The sequence below is a fragment of the Aulonocara sp. 'chitande type north' Nkhata Bay genome, linkage group LG20 (assembly GCF_057382095.1).
Source record: "Aulonocara sp. 'chitande type north' Nkhata Bay isolate Kocher_YH1m ecotype deep benthic linkage group LG20, A_spYH_male_GT1.1, whole genome shotgun sequence".
NCBI lineage: Eukaryota > Metazoa > Chordata > Actinopteri > Cichliformes > Cichlidae > Aulonocara > Aulonocara sp. 'chitande type north' Nkhata Bay.
Window position 1 is genome coordinate 22,155,469 of NC_141363.1, and position 18,804 is coordinate 22,174,272.

The 18,804-nt window shown below is 39.2% G+C and overlaps 1 protein-coding gene and 1 long non-coding RNA gene across 2 annotated transcripts in view; one reads left to right on the forward strand and one right to left on the reverse strand.

The window, feature by feature from the left end:
- Positions 1 to 3,859: 3,859 nt before the first annotated feature.
- LOC147305570 (uncharacterized) lies at positions 3,860 to 18,796 on the forward strand. Its single transcript, XR_015126624.1, has 3 exons — positions 3,860 to 3,956; positions 12,757 to 13,128; positions 18,277 to 18,796. It is a non-coding gene; the product is annotated as an uncharacterized LOC147305570 (long non-coding RNA).
- slc6a8 (solute carrier family 6 member 8) overlaps positions 7,738 to 18,804 on the reverse strand; it is a 46,278-nt gene continuing 35,211 nt past the window's right edge. The window contains exons 12-13 of the mRNA XM_086277534.1: positions 18,307 to 18,477; positions 7,738 to 13,140 (exon numbers count right to left, since the gene is read on the reverse strand). Of these exons, the coding sequence (XP_086133660.1) occupies positions 13,006 to 13,140; positions 18,307 to 18,477 (306 nt within the window). The 3' untranslated portion in view covers positions 7,738 to 13,005. The remainder of the gene's footprint in view (positions 13,141 to 18,306; positions 18,478 to 18,804) is intronic.

Below are 18,804 nucleotides of genomic sequence, written 5' to 3' on the forward strand. Positions count from 1 at the left end.
TTCATCTCATTTTGCCACATTTCCACTTGGACTATTTTGAAGCCTTTTCGCCTTTAACCGCAATTAAAGTGCGTTTAGTCTCCAAATCTCAAAGGCTGCGTGTCTGAGTGACGTCACAGAAAGAAAAATATTTTCTGTTTGAATTCAACCATATTGTGACCGCTCTGTTGACATGGGTTAAGGAGCGATCCCCTAAATATTAATATGTAAAACAAACTGTTCGTGGTGATGGATGAAAGTGTTTTATTTAATCACCTACAATTTATCTGGAGTTTTTCTTTTTACAGTAATTTTTTTTTTCTTCTGTTAAACCCACAATGAACAAAATGTTCTTTAATTTCTTATGAAAGCTTCTGTCGTCTATTTTATGAGTGAGGCTAACTTTTTTTTTTTCCTCCATTTGAAGAAGAATTTGAACTTTATGGCCGTATACTTTAATATCATTAACATAGAATCACTCGTGGGTTTTTTGATGCAGTGAAACGTTTCACTCTCTTTCCTGTAAAAAATAGAATAAATTGTTTCTCCCAATGGAAAAAATCAAATTCAGGATCTTAGTAAAATGGAAAACGTCAAAACTTTCTCATTCTGATTCTAAAGGAGTCGGAGGTTTTTCAGAAGCAAATAAAATTTGAGGAATGTTTCCTGGAAGTGATCTGGAAGCAGACCCTGTAAGTTGAAGCGTTACCACCTCAATCAGTGGTTTAAGATCTGCTGCATGTGTTTGTTCTGTTTCAGTCACAACCTTCAATAAACTGACAGAAACTCCGACAGCCCTTCATCAGGACGATTCTATTCAGATCAAACTTTGTGTCGATTCTTTTTCTTTCTCGTGGCTAAACTTGGTGTCGCATCTTCACCTCCTCTTCACACTTAAAAAGGCAGCTGTTGGTCTAAATGGGCGTTTGGCATTAGAAACTGGTTTGAGCCGCACGGCCGAGCCTTCCCACCGTCCCGCTGGCTCATCTTTCTCCATAGATTATCCAGTATTTCTTGTCAGCTGCTTCCTGGAAGTTCAGACTGTGTTTGAGCCGTTCAGGCCTCAGTGAATATTTATAATGATCAACAGACCTGCTGCTTTCATGGCCACAGTGCATGCAGTACAGCAGAGGATTTGAAAGAAAATCTGATGTCCTGCTGGTTGAAGATCTGGTGTGTTTCGTTAAATATCATCTGATTGAATCTCCTTTAACATGGACTGTAGCCTGCTTTACTTTTCTTAGATGTTTCTTAAACACATCACATGACCACAGGAGGACAACAAGACCGATCACAGTCATAAAGTTACAGTTTGGAAACGAGGACAGCTATAAGGATATTCTGCCATAAGTCTAAACCAAAGACTAAGTGAAAAACTGATCGGAGTAAAAACATTTTCTTAAAAGTTTGTGTCTGTTTCAGGGTTTAGGTTTGATGGGATAGAATTAGGTTCAGCGTACAGGACTTGGCACGCAGTTGTGGTTGAAAGTAGAGTTAAGAAACTTAATGTGAACAAATGTCCTCAAAGATTTGGGCTTCTCCTCAGACACACAGGATTTTGCCTCATAACACTGACACAATAACTGACAGATGGCCATACGGTGATCTGTTAAATACGAGTGGAATACTGGACTTTTTGGGCCGAGCCTCTGACCATCCATCCGTCTTCTTAACCACTCGGTGTCTACTTGAAACCTTTTTTTTGTAATGGACTGAGAAACGTTGTGGGGTCTCTGTGAAAAAGTTCGAGAACCTAAATGAACCTAATAAGTGTGTATTTTGGACTGAGAGGTGAAACCTGAGTACCAGGACCCTAATACAAACAAATATACTACCAAAAGTTTGGACACAAACTTTTATTTTCATGAATATTTAAATTGTACATTCTTCCTGAAGGCATCAAAACTGAACGAACACATGCAAAAGTCTTAATATGTTTTATATTATAGATTCCTGAAAGTAGCCGCCCTTTGTTTTGTTACCAGCGCTGCAAACCCTTGAACGTCTCTCAGTCAGCTTCATGATGAAGTCACCTGAGATGGTTTCACTTCACATCTGTGCTTTGTGCCTCATTTGTGGTATTTCTTGCCTTCTTAATGAGGTTGAGACCATCAGCAGTGCAAAAGTCCGGTTGGCAGACAGCTGACAGCCCTGTTTGACAACTGTTAGAATTCAAGAACTGAAGTTCAGTCGGTCCAGGAAAATTCTTAAAACTTTGAATGAAGCGCAGTTTATGACCTCAGACACTAACTGAACTGAACTGAATAAAACATTTAGTCCTTTTTTTTCTATGCTGGTCTCCAGGATCAACACATTATTGAGTGGAGGGCACACCGACTTAAAGGTATATTTAGCAGCTGCTCGACACGTGTGTGTGTGTGTGTGTGTGTGTGTGTGTGTGTGTGTGTGTGTGTGTGTGTGTGTGTGTGTGTGTGTGTGAGTGAGTGAGAGTGAGAGAGATCAGTTACAGCCAGGCTGAGCTTCTAAAAGCGTTTTCAGATATTTGATTTCACACTTGAAGCTCAACAGATGCAAAGTGTCATTTTATATTCACACAGGTCACCAGTTGCACTCTGTTGGCAGATTGAATTACAGATGTGGCGCACAATATCTGAGTAAGAAGAGCTCTGTGATGATCTGGAATAAATTTGGATAACAAAAGGAAAATAGATCAAAATTTGTCCGAGTGGTGTTTGTCACCCCCAAGTCGAACCAGTTTAACGCCGTGTCCCTTGTGAGAGTAAATGGATGACACAGTTTGGCTGCAATTTACTGAAGCAATCAGCTTCAATAAGCTTAAATAAAATAATTACACACAAAAAAACATCTTCAAATCAGTGAAGTCATTAGAAGTAGACCATGATTGATTTTAATGGATCATTGAGGCAAGCGTACGTACACCCAGAGTTTTAATATTTTAATAATGTTTTAATATTCCATTACCTTACCTAAACAATTTAGAGGTCTGCTTCTCAAACTCTTTCTGAAAATCCTGATTTTAAATCTGATTATGATTGGAGTGGCTGTCATGGATCGGCTCGAGATAGTTTAAAATATATCAAGCATCCAAAGCAATTGACAGTGCATGAGAGTGGGGAAGAAGAGAGCACAGACAGGGTGGAGTAGGTGGAGACAAGTGTCTGGAGCAATTTGTTACAGAAGGGTGGCAGCAAGAGTGGAGCAGAGGTTTACAAGGTGGTAGAGAGACCTGCTGTGATAAATGGTTTGGACATAGTGCACTGACAAAAAGACATGACGTCGAGCAAGAGGAGGGACAGGGCAGGAGGAAAAGAGGAAGACCGCAAACATTATGCATGGATGTAGTGAAGAAGAGCATGCAGAGCAGCCAAAACAAGTCCTTCTGCAAACTTTTATTTTCCCCACAGAAGTCGGATTCATTGAACTTCATTCATTCTTAATTCTATATTTACTCTCCCCACCTGTGGGGGCTGTATGACCCTCAGTTTAAAGACCTCTAGTGTAATAAATAAAACCTATTTTATGTGGGAAATTGTCGAAAATGGAAGATTTCACAACATGATATGCACTACCAGAAAGTGAGAGACTATGGAGCACAATGGGAGAAGAAGGAGACTTACAGGTGAGCTGTTCAGCACTGAAATGGGCCAATAACCAAACTCAGTACATAAAGCAGGGGTGGGCAACTCCAGGCCTCAAGTGCCGGTGTCCTGCAGGTTTTAGATCTCACCCTGGGTCAACACATCTGAATCAAATGTCCAGTCCATTAGCGGGCCCTGGAGAACTTCAAGACCTGTCGAGGAGGTAATTTAGCCTTTAAATCAGCTGTGTTGGATCAAGGACACATCTAAAACCTGCAGGGCACTGGCCCTTGAGGCCTGGAGTTCCCTCACCCCTGACATAAAACCATATCTCCCCTCCTCCATGTGGTGACAGCAGATGGTTTGGTCCAGCTCCGCCCTCTGCCTCCTGTTTTGTTCACCTGGAGCAGCACACAGGTAATGAAGTTTAGTGTAAACCAAATGTGACGCACTGAAATACTGTCTAGTTCTTAACTGTTTTTTAAATTGTGTGCTCATGGATAAAGCCAAGGACATTTCAGTGCACGAGAGTGGCTTCAGTGTATAAGCAACAACCTGCAGGGCTGAAAGATTAAGCTACCATACAAGTACTCAAAGCTGAAGTTCCTCTAGTTACCACTTGAAGCTGCCTCCATTGGAGTTAATAGAGACAGACTCTTATTTTAAAATATATAAATTTAGAGATGAAAATAACATGTTTACATCCAGGTGCAAATGTTTCTTCTTTTAAACTGTTTTTGTTGTTCTTGTTTTTTTCTGGCTTATTTCTCCCATCATAGCAATTGTATAATGGGCTAGTTTTCTTAATAACTTATCCATATGGGTAATGTTAAGGTTTAAAGTTATAGTTTGGAACTGAACCCCTTCACTGTGCTGGTACTTTCTGCATCATTTTTATGGAATAATCTCACATACTGCCCAACAAGTCTGCCTCCCAGCGCTGCTGAGTGAAATGCTGCTACTTAGTTTGACTAATCTGGTGCTTAGTATGGTGGATGTGGTTTGCTAACAAATTATTCAGAACTCTTGTCTAAATATGATCACTCTAAAAAATAAAATGGTAGCTGCCAAATTGCAAATGTTTAGGCTTCAAAATGCAAAGTTTAGAAGTCAGTAGGTGACATAAAAATGGGAATTTCCACAGTCTGTGCTACATCAAATACAAACTAGGGCTGCCACGATTAGTCGACTAGTCACAATTACGTCGACTATCAAAATAATCGTTTGTGGCAGCCCTACTACAAACAACCCCATCTACAGATAGATGCTACAGATATTTTATAAATTTGTAATTTAACTGTCTTAGATAGACTTGTGCATAAAGACTTGGGTGTCATCTGCAGAGTGAAGGAACTGTATGTTGTGTTTGGCTGTATTATAATTGTCAACAATTTTTCAGAAGACATCTACTTCCAAGATAACATTATTCTTTTTTTGAAGAGCTGAATCCAAAAATATAACATTGAAAATAGCCGATTCCAAACTATTTAATGTTTAGATGAGTTTTAGTCATAAATGATAAGCTTCTTGTCTTCTCACCTTTTAATTGTCGTTTGATATGTCACCTTTTTTGTAATTATTCATAAAAAGAATGTCATTATAGAGTAGACATCTTATAAAATATTAAATTATGAGAATTATTCCCTCTCAAAGGCTGCCAGGAAAGTCAAGGTGTGTGAGGGTAGGATGTTGCGACAAAGCATCAGTTTCAGCATTTACCCAGAATATTATACATGCAGATATGTTGGTTTCATCACTTGGCTACGTGTCTGTGTATGGATGAGAAGACATCAATCCATCCAATTTATGCCACATATTCCCAAGTCCGTCCAGTGATCTCTCAAGAACAGTACTTTCAAAAGCTTGTTGTGGAAGAAAAATAAAAACATTACCTGTGGTGTATTTTTACATGCTTTAAAAAGGATACTAACAAGGTCACATATGAGGTCAGAAGGTTGAAAAGTTATCATTTGTTAATTGTTATAGTAAAATTAATACAATCATAATTTCATTAAAGTTGAATGAGTTATTTAAGAAGACTGGCCATCTAAAATTAGCATCTAATCTTTTCTAAAATTCAGGCGTTATGATGTATATGAAGACATTTTCCCACTTTAAGTTAAAAACTTTCACTTTCAGCACTGAAATAGCAGCATCCCATTAAAACTGGAGCCAACTAATAGATTAAAGCATCAGTTTCAGTGCCACAGTCACCAATGTTTGACTACATAAGGGGCAGAAGCATTCTGGCTGTAGAGCAGTGTTGTGTGAGGGAAGTGTGATGGTGAAAAAGTATTGGCCCCAGCAAAGAACCTTGTGGAACTCTATCATTAACTTTTGTTTGTCTTTATGTAAACAAATGAAATGTTCTCCTCTTGGTCACAGAGAGACGTCCATTGACTGAATCAGTCTGTTTTTTGCTTTAGGTTCCTGAAAATCTGAGTCTGTGATTGACAAAATAATAAAGTGTGAATAAAAGAAGTGAAGTTTTATTAATGTGAACGTTAAACCAGTGGGATGTAACCAGTTAATAACTCTCCTTCAGTGGACCTTATATACTCCAATAACCACACAGATAGATCAGCTGTTTGTTGTGACATTAGTTTTATTGCTGTTAGTTTACTGGGTGGTGAATGAGCACAGTGATCACAGCAGCTGGCAGCATGGAGACCCTCGCAGGGGTCAAAGGTCGATGAAACACAGGTGACACCGACAGGGCTCAAAGTTAACTCTTTAACATTGACTCTGCAAAATTTTTGGCTGGTGACTCGTTAACATGAAGCCCCCGAGTTACGTTATTATCATTAGCACGACTACTAGTTACTTCGTTAAGCTACTTAATCAAGAGTCTGCTCTACAGTTATGTATGGAGGACTGTGGTTTACACAAATCACAAAGACACAGTTACAACACTGAGGGCACCATGTAGCTGTGTCTGAGCTGGGACAGAGGCAGGACCTGCTGGCTGAAGTCTTTCCTGTCTGTTGCGTGTACACGTTCACTCAGAATCTGTTATGTTACAGTGAATGGGTTCAGTTAATGAGATGATGTTTAGCTACGGTACTTTTGCCTGACTGTGATTGGATGGTTGTTTGGTTTTGTACTTTGCCTTCAGTGGAAGCTACTGTGACAGTCATTTCACTCACTTGACTTCCAATTTTAGCTTGATCTTGTGTACACGTCAGTGTTTTTATTGAACCCTTAATTGATTTCAGCAGGTTTTAATTGTCAGGGGTCTCTGTCTCTGTTTCCAACCCAAACTTGATGACATTTCCCAGGGGAGGAGAGCGCCTCCTGCTGGTTCCACTGCTGCAAAAATCCCACCTGAGGTTAGCTTCCCAAAAAAATATTTCACACAGTGATATTTTTGGTTGTTTTTCCACAGCACCAGTTATTTGCTTTTCCCAGAAAACCTTCCTGTTCCGTCAAGAAACGAAACCTTAATGCATCATCTCGTTTCTTTGCGTGTTCCCTTTTAGGCTTCCGTAGTTCTGGTTTATTTGGATGTTAAATATTTTGGCAACTTATCGGCTGTAAAATAACCGCTAAACATTCTGCTAACATCTCTGCTGTGAGTGTTATCTACTTTATATGGGTCTGAGAACAGCAGGAGGATTCTGGGAAATAAACGCTCTCCACTGAAGGAAACCAGCTGAGCGAAGTATCATTTATCAAAAACCTGAAGTGAACAATCGGACAGTCAGAGCAACATGGACAAGTTCAGGGATAAAATTTAAATGTAAAAAAAGCATCCGTTCTGTTCTCTTTCATAAGATTTTAAAAGTTTTAACTTTATTGAATTAAAATATAAAACTTAAAAACTGAACATAAGAGCCTTTTCTGCTCTGCTAGTTGTTCCATCACCAAGTTTCAGGTGTGATTTCTGTCGTCCTTAATGCTACGTTTCTGATTTAATTTTTACAACTGCAAATTAGCATTAAAAATTTCGGCACAAAAAAAGATCTCAAAAAATTTAACTATGGATACATTCTGGATGTGCATTTCAAAATGCTGCATAAAAGTAATTTGCTAAAGATTTTCACATTCTGAGTACAACACATCGATGTTTGACTTATTTTTACTTTATTTTAGTTCTTACTCTTTAAAAATCAGTTTTTGTTTGTTTGTTTTTTATTTTTAAATACTTGTCTGAAAATGAAAATAACAGGCAGGCATTAAAAAGTTTGATATGTAAAAGGTCAGTTACATCAGTTACTGTTTATTTAAAAAAAATAGTAAAGTGTGGCTTCAGTCCAGATGAGACCAGAACATTTCTCACTGTGAGAATCCAGATTGGGTCATTTTTGTTGTCTGAATGTCTGATTGTTCGTCCAGAAACACGCAGGCTGAAGCACAACCGTTTGCATAGCATGTTCAGTTCACACCATCACCTGTGACATCACTCACTTCAGCCTGAGTGAGGAAAACTAAAAAGAGCCACCTCCCTGCACCTGTGCAGGTGTGTTTTACAGCATCCAGCCTGGCCGTTTCCAGTCACAGTTTTGGATTAATGACTCTGTCACAACATGTGTTTTGGCAGAAGAGCACACAAACTGACATGAAACAACATTGATTTTGTAACATACATGTTCATTTTCTTAAATGGCTGTAGATTCTTTTTGTTTTTTCACACTCTGACCCACCCAGGCTCCAGTCCGGAAACAAGACGAGAACACTACAATACAACTTTTAAAAAAATCAAACATTGAACATTAAACTGTGAGTTTGATTGGTTATTGCTGCAAGCTTAGTTTTACTAATGAAATAGTTATCAGTGACATTAGTTACTGATAACTTAGTGAGTCATCTGTACATTTTAAAAATTAGAAACTTTTTGTCTTTGATCCATTCTTGAATTAGTTGTGTACAATAACTGAAAGAAGGGTTTGTATTGAAGTATTTTTGAGCTGATGACTTTTGTTTTGGCTCCTAGAAGACGTCCCAGCACACTGCAGCAGAACGCTGCACAAAAGGCATCCTCGCTTTAGATTCTCATTTAAATATGAAAAGTTTGATCGACAGATGAATCCTAAACATTCTGGGAACTGGCTCATCTGAGCTCTGCACTCTTTCCCTTAAACCCCATTTAAGGTGGTTTTCTCTTTGAGAATTGTAAGAGAGTCTTTTGTGTATTTGGGTAGTAACTGTAAAAGTTCCAACCACAACAAGCTCCTCATGAGCAGGATTCCTCTTCTTTCTCTAATTTAAAACCCTTCTTTATTTTTCTCTTATACATTATTTTTTGTTCCCTTATTTTTGATTTGTTCACGTTTTTCTCAGCGAGAAGCACAATTATTTTCAGGTCACTGACTCTGAAGAAAACGGGAAGATTCTCAGGCTAACTATGGGCTTTTTCTTAAAACATCAAACTTTTAATATATATTTACATCAGAGGTATTGATATAATTGAATAGTAGAAGTCATGCCAAATCCAAAGAATTGTGTTTTTGAAGCATTTTTTTTATGCAGATGATGTTTGACTTTACAGCCCAAATACTGTTTTTAAGTCCCTTTGGTTGGTCTTCATAATTAGGTTTCCATTTGGTCTGAAAATGACTGAGTTTGTCTTGTTTGTGTCCATTATGCTATGTTGACTTCTTACTTTGCATAAACCAAACATGATAGAGGGCGACTGTTATCATTGTTGTAAAGCATGCAGGTTTTTGAACTCAACCATTTCATCCGACTCGTTTATTTGACTGGATTAAAAACCTCCATCCGTTCTGACTGAACAGGGCTTTAAGCCAGAGATTAAATACAGAAACCAGATTTGTGTCTGTTTTGCTGATTCTGCTAATGCTGTTCTTCACGTTCTTGGGTATCTGGCTGTAATTAAGGTCTTAAACTAACCGGTGGAGTATCTTAGTGTTTGTTTTGTTTATCTTTTCAGCTGCACGCATGTTGGCATTGTCACTCCAGGCCTGACCACCTCACTATACTGAGACAGTGAGTGGCAGGAGCTTCCTAATTACTTCAAATGGCAGTTACAGCAATTATCAGCAAATTTACTTTAAAGGATTGTTTGTCATACTTTTCTATCAAACTCAAGTAATGACGTGAGAGCCGTGGGGGGGTCGTTGGGAGAACACTGATATTGATTTAAAACCCAAAGAATAAAAATCATCTAAAGCTAAAACTCTTCAAACACTTGAGCACTTTGAACATTAGAAGTCAGTAAAAGAGAGAACCCAACAATTCCCTTTTGAAGTTTGCTCAGATCCACACGAAACCTCGACAGTCTTCATATCACTGCATCGCAGCAAGCCCGCCGGAATAATAGCCCCGCCCTACGCTGGTTGTTCACGTTAGCTAGTCATACACCTGGTCAAAGGCCTCGCAGTATCAGTGTGTATCAGCAACATTAAATTTTAAAAAAAATTCAACATAAAAATCCCCAGTTTAAGTTGTTTTAAAGCATGACTTTTTGTTTTCATTGGTGTCGGAGAACTGTAAAGGTTCCCACAATCCCCTCCTGCTACCAGCCGGTACTGCTGACAAAACTTTGCATAAAAAGCCAAAAGAAATTTGCTTTGAAAGTCTGAATGAGGAGTGAGGTAGCCTGAAGCTCGAGGTACCGCTTTGCTTGTGCTTGCCAGCTAAACGTGAACAATTCGATTCTTTTTTTTAAAGTGCTAGCAACATTATTTCTTTTATTTTTTTATTTTTTTATTTTTTTACAGTAATGTGCAAATGTAGGTAATTTTCGCATATTTGACATTCTAATTGTTATAGTTCCCCATGATGGGTGGATGGTGAGGGGTTACTAGGAGACAGAGTTATAGACACGCCCCCGCAGACTGCTGATTGGTTTGATATAAACCAGAGCCATACACAGGACGTCCTGTAGGGCTCTGGGTTTGGCTAGTCAACCGTTCAGGCTCTAGAGTTAAGACAACAATGTAAGGCAATGCTTGGCACCACACTGAGTCCTCCGGCTCTCATCTCTCCACCAGCTGACCGGACGGCAGGTGAACACGGACTCGGTTTTAAAGTCAAATCAGGTCTTTTTCTGGTCTCCAGACTAAAGGTGCATTTTGGGTCCACTAAGCAAATCAGTGGAAGTCCTGTTGATAGTTTTTGTAGCTAATTTTGAGGTTCATATTTCACTTCAGCAATTTTTCTTAAATTTAAACACTGTTTGAAGTGTGTCAGTACTTTAGTGTCTGCTCATCTGTATGGGGCTTTTTTGTGCAGACGATTTGCACAGGGTTCACACATTTCCAACGTTATAAAATCATTAACACTAGAAATTAGCCCCGTGCTAATTTCAGTTAAAGAAAAAAAAAAAAGGTGTAGCACCCAGCTAAATCATATTTATCAGTTTAAGCAATACAAATGACCCCTTACTGTCATTTTCTGCTGTTAATTTTACACAAATAATATTTAATTGTGTACAGTTACATAAATTTGTCTACGACTGACAGTGTGTGAGTGATTTCTTGTTTTAGTTTATTTTGCAGTCTAACTTCATGAATGTGAGTTAGTGTTACTCAGTCGATGCATTGTGTAAGGAAGAGCACCGATGTACTTATATTACCATTTTATTGATGCTAGTTTTCTTATTTCAATTCAGAAAGTATTTTATTCAAACCAATCTCACATCGATATTTCTTTTTCTTGAGGAATCTTAGAAACCTGTTAAATGTTTTGTGATAGATTCTAATATTGGACCTCTTGGTGGTTTTACGTACTAGAGTGTGAATGTCTAATTTCCATTACTGTGCGGAGACGAGGTTAACCACATACAGAGGCAGCGTTGCTTTTTGTGAGGAGCTACACCCAAAGGGAGGCCCTTAAAACAAATGGCTAGAATGATATGAACTCTGATCACACAGGAAAAGTTTAGGCGTATGAAACTGAGAATGTGAGATGGAAGGTGCCACCATCAGTGGTTCAGTAGGAAGAAGTGAGGTTTGGATGGAGGACTGCAGCATCGATGAGACAGAGACGAGGCAGAGAGAAGAGCTAACAGGTTGATTTTGGCAGCCTGGAGTCCTGGTCTAGGATCAGCCCTGCAGGGCGGGCAGCGCCCCATTTGGCACTTCAGTCAACCTGGGGGACACTGAACGAAGCCCGACCTCTGACCTGATTCGCACACAGGCCTGAACCTCCTCACAGGGAGGTCAGACACATGACAGGGAAGGGTTAAAGGTCAGATCCAGTGAGATTTCAGTCTAGTTTCAAATCAGTTTCAACAGCTGACGGCATCTGTGTGTTTGCATCTGGTTGGGGTTAAAAGCTCTGAGGAGATTTTACTGATCTTATTAATTGTTTTCGATTGGATTCAATTTAAAGCCCTTGTTATAACTCTGACTGAAGTCTCTCTGGACATTTCCCTCTGAGATCAGATCTGTTGTTGCAGATCAGAGGTCAGCGGTCAGAGAAGCACGACACTGCTCAGGAGCCAGGACTGTTCTGGGATCAGTAGTAAAAAGCTGGTGATTTGTAGTATTTAGCTTCAGCAGAGCTGCACCGATATATTGAAACGTTCAAAAGGAATCAGGGCATCAGTTTGAGTTTTAGGATTTGGGCCTCAACAATCAAAGTGCTCAAAGGGTGTCTGAGGGTGTTTTCAGGACTCCGAGCACAGTCTGGCTTCCTGGACCGCTGGTTTGCTTGATAACAGGAGGTTGAACTTTTTACTCTCCAGTCCCGGAGATCGTTCAACCCGATAGTTCTGGTTCTCGGTTGATCTTTTCTTCCATTTTTATGTTTGATGACGGGACTGCGTCTCAGACTATTTCCTGTCATTTATTAAATCCTGTTGCAAAGCAAATGACCTCTGTTTATTTTCTGGGGGTCAGTCAGTCTGTCTGTCTACAACTCTGTCTGTGTGAATAAACCGCCATTTTTTAAAATAAAAATCAGTGAGCACAAGTCCCTTTAACATTTAATGAGATGATTGTATGTAATGGCAGTTTATTAGTTAACGTTTCATCCCACCCACCCAGAGAGAAGAGCATTGATACTACCGATCATTGGTGATGGAGGAAAACTGACCTCTGACTTCGACCTCGACAGCAGACACTCTTTTGTTTTGTATTTTTAGAGAACACAAAATGATTCTGCCTGTAGTGAAAACTTTAGATTACCCTTATTTAGCATTTTATCCACATTCATGGAGAGTATTTCTTTTTCCCGGTTGTTCGTGGTTGTTGGAATTATGAAGCTTTCTGAAGGAGCTGTGTCACTCCTCTTCTGTTTTGTTCTTTTCTAGGTATTAAAAAAAAATCTTTAGCGTTGGTTATTTTGGTGACATGAAGAGACCAACTGATCAATAGGTCCAAGGAGACCCATCAATCAATTAATCGAAGGGCAAAGGCAATCAATCAGTCCACAAATCTAATCAATCACTTCGAGTCCTTTCTGAGGCCTCTGTATGGGTTGGAGGTAAAGCTGAAGGTCGAGTGTGGTGCTGTCGGTTGTCTGGTCGGAGGTGGATGGATGGACGGGGATGGAGTCCTGCCTACATGACACTCTCGAAGATGATGACTTTGTTGTCATCGATGCCAGGCGACATGGAGCTCAAGGACTTGATATCCGGGGCCATGTACTCCAAGTGATGGGCTCCCCACACCGGAGTGGTCAGGTGGGCCCAACGCTGCAAGACATCAACAAACATATGAGGTGCCGTAAGGGACATTATTACTGAAACGCTCTCACACACACACACAACTGAAACGCTCTCACACACACACACACACAACTGAAACGCTCTCACACACACACTACTGAAACGCTCTCACACACACAACTGAAACGCGCTCTCACACACACAACTGAAACGCTCTCACACACACACACTACTGAAACGCTCTCACACACACACACACTACTGAAACGCTCTCACACACACACACACACTACTGAAACGCTCTCACACACACACACACTACTGAAACGCTCTCACACACACACTACTGAAACGCTCTCACACACACACTACTGAAACGCTCTCACACACACACACTACTGAAACGCTCTCACACACACACACACTACTGAAACGCTCTCACACACACACACTACTGAAACGCTCTCACACACACACACACTACTGAAACGCTCTCACACACACACACTACTGAAACGCTCTCACACACACAACTGAAACGCTCTCACACACACTACTGAAACGCTCTCACACACACACTACTGAAACGCTCTCACACACACACTACTGAAACGCTCTCACACACACTACTGAAACCAGAGGCATTTCTGCTGAACAGGAAGTTGTTTCCTGACAAGGAAACTGATGGAAAAAGTGGTATATTTCAAAACACTACAAGGATTTCTACTCAGCAACCTGCTAGTACAGCAGTCCCCAACCTTTTTTGCGCCACGTAAACAATATAAAAAATAAAAAAACGATAAATACCATGAAAACCATAAATAGAAATGTGTTCGAATTTTTGTGGAGGAATAAAACCCATTACATAGAAAGATCTCAGCTTGTGAAGGGATACAATAAAGGTGGTATCAAAACTCCAGAATTGGAATTTATGGTTGGCACCCTTAGAATTAAATGGTTAAAATCTTGTCTGTCACAGCCAGACTCTACTTAGCTCCACATCCCATGATTCTTGTTTAATAAAATAGTATACAGGATTAGACTTTATTTTGAAATGTGATTTTGCGGCAAATAAAATCCCCATAAAGATATCAAACTTTCCAAAACAGACGTTGCATTTTTGGGAAAATGAGATTTACCCACAACTTCTCCCCATAATTCAACCTTATGGAATAATAGGGTAATAACACTTAATCAAAAATCAATTTTCAAGAGTGACTGGTTTGAACAAAAATATTATATTCATAAAAGATTTGTTGGATGATAACGGTGTCATTCTAAGTTACACAGACTTTTCAGAAAAATATTGTCTAAACTGTTCTCAAAGAGAATATAACAAATTTTGTGAACTGGTCCCACTGCCTCTGCTTCATTTGATTAAAATTTTTATGATATACAATAATTTCTCATCAGTGCTCCCAAATTTATTGCTAGGGCAATGTCAGCTGTTTGATAAAAATGCAATAAGAAATTTGTTAGTAGTTTCTTCAAAGACAAAATATTTCATAGTTACAACAGAATGGTTACATGGCATGGTTCTAATTTAGTTATTTCATATACACTGGATAAAGCATACTAAAAATTTATGAAATAGCCTATTCTACCTAAAGTTAAAGAAACACACTTTAAACAAAACTAATACTGTGGCAGAATTTCTAAAAAAAGAGATTTGGCTTTGAGGTGGATCAGTGTTCTTTTTGTACTGATGAAAATGAAACCCTAGAACATCTTTTTTTTTCCTATGCCCTATCACACAATGTATTTGGTGCAACTTAAAAAAAATTGGATTTCCCTAAATATTAATGATGTGCCACTGTTTGAATTACATCATAATTTTTTTTATATGGATCATCTAGCATTGGATGTCTCAGACATTATTAACATCATCATACTTGTTGAGTATTGCAGCATCGACAGCGATCAACTCGAAGGAAAATGACGACGGAGGCAAAAATGTCCTTAATATTTTTGGGAACTTTATTCCTCATTAACACGCGGCAAAACTTTTCTCATGGGTGCCATTTTCGTTGTGGTATACTTTTTTTTTTTTTTTTTTTTTAGGGGCGTGATGACGCAGCATCCGTGCTCTTACAATGAAACAGTGCCTCCTTGTGGTGGCAACTAAAATACTGTCTCTGTTAAACCACAGTAACCATAATGCAGTTAAACACTGTACAACATGAGTACACACAATGAATATCTTAACAATACTTTTGAGTAAATATCATATCCATTGTGCTAAATGGAGGAACGCTAAGCCTTCTCTCCCTGGTTTTTTTTTTTGATGATTTTAAGATATTTTTCTTTGCTAAAAAAAAGACAAAAAGCACATATGCCAAAAAAATAACCAGGATAATGCACGTCTCCCGCTATTCTAAATTTTGACTTATGCTGAGGCTAATATATTGTTAAGTAATGCAGCTGTCTCACTAAGGTCCAGAATCGATTTGTTCCACGATTCGATTCAATTCAATTCGATTTGATTATGGGGAATTTTGACAGTCAGAAATATTATAATTCAGATCAGTACATTTACATATTTTTGTATTTAAAAAAAGGAAGCTGACACACGCAAGACTTTATCAAAGGTGTGAGCATCACAGCAGATGCCTTTGTGTCAAAGTAGCTGAAGATAAAACACATAAAAACATGAAGGTGGTTTTCCTGGCCTGGGATTTTATAAAAAATATTCTGCAGTACATCAAAAACGAAAGAAAACCATTAACATATGAACGTTACCTCTGACGTTACAGCGGTTTTATTAGAGACACGGCTAACGTTTTGCATTTTGCATAATTTTAAAAAGTTTAAATTTATTCAGTATTGAATGGCAGAAATTAGGTTTTCTTTTCGGAAGTATGTAAAATGAAACAAAAAAAAAAAAAAACAGCGGCCGACTGCGCTGTAAACAACAGTAGACTTGTGCATAACAAGCAAGCGAATAATACAGAAAACAGATTTTTAGACGGGAAACTGTTCTTGAAGTACAGAGAGAGAGAAAGAGAGGGCTGTGCATGACGTGCGATTTTATCGTGGTGGAAGCAAAACAGTGAGGGAATTCATGACGATGTTTATGTGAAGCGCAGTTTGGATCTTTTGCTGCTGGTTCAGTCAATATTGTTTGGAGAGAGATCAAACCAACAGCTTTAGAATCGGCGCAAAAACGGCGTGAAAACAAAGCGCGGACCCGCCGACAGATCAGAGTCAGCGAGCTGTCGGCTTTCAGCCCCGACCGTGTCCGTGCTGTCGGGTGAGAAAGGCGACATCTCACTGATTCTGATCCGCGCTGTGTGTTTACGTCTTTGTGCAGAAGCCGTGTACCTGCTCTCATTTACTGTCTTAGCTGTTTGGTGGTTGTTGAAATTTTGTGAGGTTTCACCAGAGATTCTGGCATTTCGGGTAAAATAAATTTATATTAAAAAATCGATTCAGGATTTTAATGAATCGATTTCACGTTATCCAAGCCAGAATCGATTTTAATCAATAAATCGATTATAAAAACCCACCCCTAACTAACAGGTTGCTGAGTAGACATCTGTGTGGTGGTTTGTTTGAAATCTAACACTTTTTCCTTCAGTTTCCTTGTCAAGAATTAACTTCCTGTTCAACTGAAACGCCTTCCTGTTCAACTGAAACGCCTTCCTGTTCAACTGAAACGCCTTGGTTTTTCAGTAGTGTGTGTGAGAGCGTTTCAGTAGTGTGTGTGAGAGCGTTTCAGTAGTGTGTGTGAGAGCTAAAATTTCAGTAGTGTGTGTGTGAGAGCTAAAATTTCAGTAGTGTGTGTGAGAGCTAAAATTTCAGTAGTGTGTGTGAGAGCTAAAATTTCAGTAGTGTGTGTGAGAGCGTTTCAGTAGTGTGTGTGAGAGCGTTTCAGTAGTGTGTGTGAGAGCGTTTCAGTAATAATGTCCCTTACGGCACCTCATACAAACACGTGGTCACACAGATTGCAAGTCATGTGATCTGGAGGAATCGCTTGGTTTGATTAAAGCTTTTCCTGTTTAGAAGTTAGACATGCTGACCTGGACTGTGCAAACTAAATTATCTCCATTTCAAAGCAAATACTTTTTGTGTCTCTAGACGTATACCCAACAAAATTTCCTTAGTGAGGCCTCGGTCACAAAAATATGTCTTGCTATCCTCCAACTGGTTGTAAGAGGTTGCAGTCTGTCACTAGGTCTCAAAGACAATACTGTTCCTAAAACATCCTTGTGATTGCTTTGATCACTAGCTGATGGCCATGGTCACCTAAAATTAGCATGGAAGATGACAACTTATCTGTCAAGGAGAACTAGTGGCAGCCAGCACCTCAGGGGAGCAACCGGTAGTTTGGTGATTTTCTCCAACCAATCCACCACCTAACCTTCTATGTGCCCCTCTGTTACACTCATAAGTCAAGTTAACCCATTTCAGCAGAGGTGTAGGTGCTAGCTAGAAAGCTCGATGTTTCCAGACTTTCTACAACAGCACCAGTCCAACTGTACTCGCTCTCCCCTCTCCATCGAACTTAACCTGTCACTTCCAGATCCTTGAGCTTATCATGATGCATGATGCATGTTTATTGACTTATTTGTATTTAATACAGCTGCGTTAAAGTTAATTGTTCTGCAAAACTGTAGCAGGTGATTAACTGTAAAATAAAAATTCTTAGCCAAAGTTGGTTCAACAAGCTTAGAAACCAGAACGTTCAGAGAAGAAAAGTTTAATTAATTCATCTGTAATGTTGCATGTGTTTTATTATTCATTTAAGGTATATTTCCCAGAATTTGAAGGGTAACATGTGTCACCACGTGTGCTTATGTTACAACAACGACTCTATATAAAGTTGGGCAGCGTGATGTGATATCTTAGAAATGACCTCTGCTGTCACTCAATAGGAGTGTTTGCATTAGTTTAAGTCACATGTTCTGCTCTTCATACCGAGCTACGAGCGCTGGGACATACATTACAGTTACATAAAACCTTATTTTAAACCAAATTTCAGGTAGACTGAGGTTTGCCTTTTACATTTTTACCTTATAAAATCTAAATGTAAAACTTTTTGTGGTCTCGGCTAATTTTGTTATCTGGATAGTAACTACATCAGTTTTAGGTCAATTTAAAGTCTGCATGTGAGGTAAGTCTGTACCTATGCTTTTTAAATACATTCATAACCCTTTGTTTCAGCGTGCACGTCCAGGGTGAGCTGGCGCTTACCTCTTTGAAGGTTCCCTTGGCTCTAAAGAGTTTGTAGAGAAGGCTGACAGGAATGCACAGCATGGAGGACAGAGCCAGACACCAGCCGATCACCTCGCCCCACCATGGGTACACGTACACATTGTTGTAGGTCAGGGGCTTATAGTTCACCAGGTGGAACAGAAAGATACCCTACGGGAAGAAAGGGGAGATTAAAGAGGAAGATTGGCACATATTTGGCATCATTTACATGATTTGTGGTGTTGATACTGTGAGATTTCATTATGTTGTCACAGCAGAACTGATGAATAATGTTGGTCTATGCCTGTTAGTTTTAATATGATTCTGCTGTATGCTCAAGAGACAGCAAAAGGTAAATATAAGTGTATAATCAATATAAATCTTTTCTGAATTTGTTCCTCTACAATAATCAAAAATGTACGTATGCGCTCAGCTCTTAATAAACTGGTATTAGTGCCTGATAGCCTGGAGGAAAACTGGTGTGTGTGGTTGTGGGTT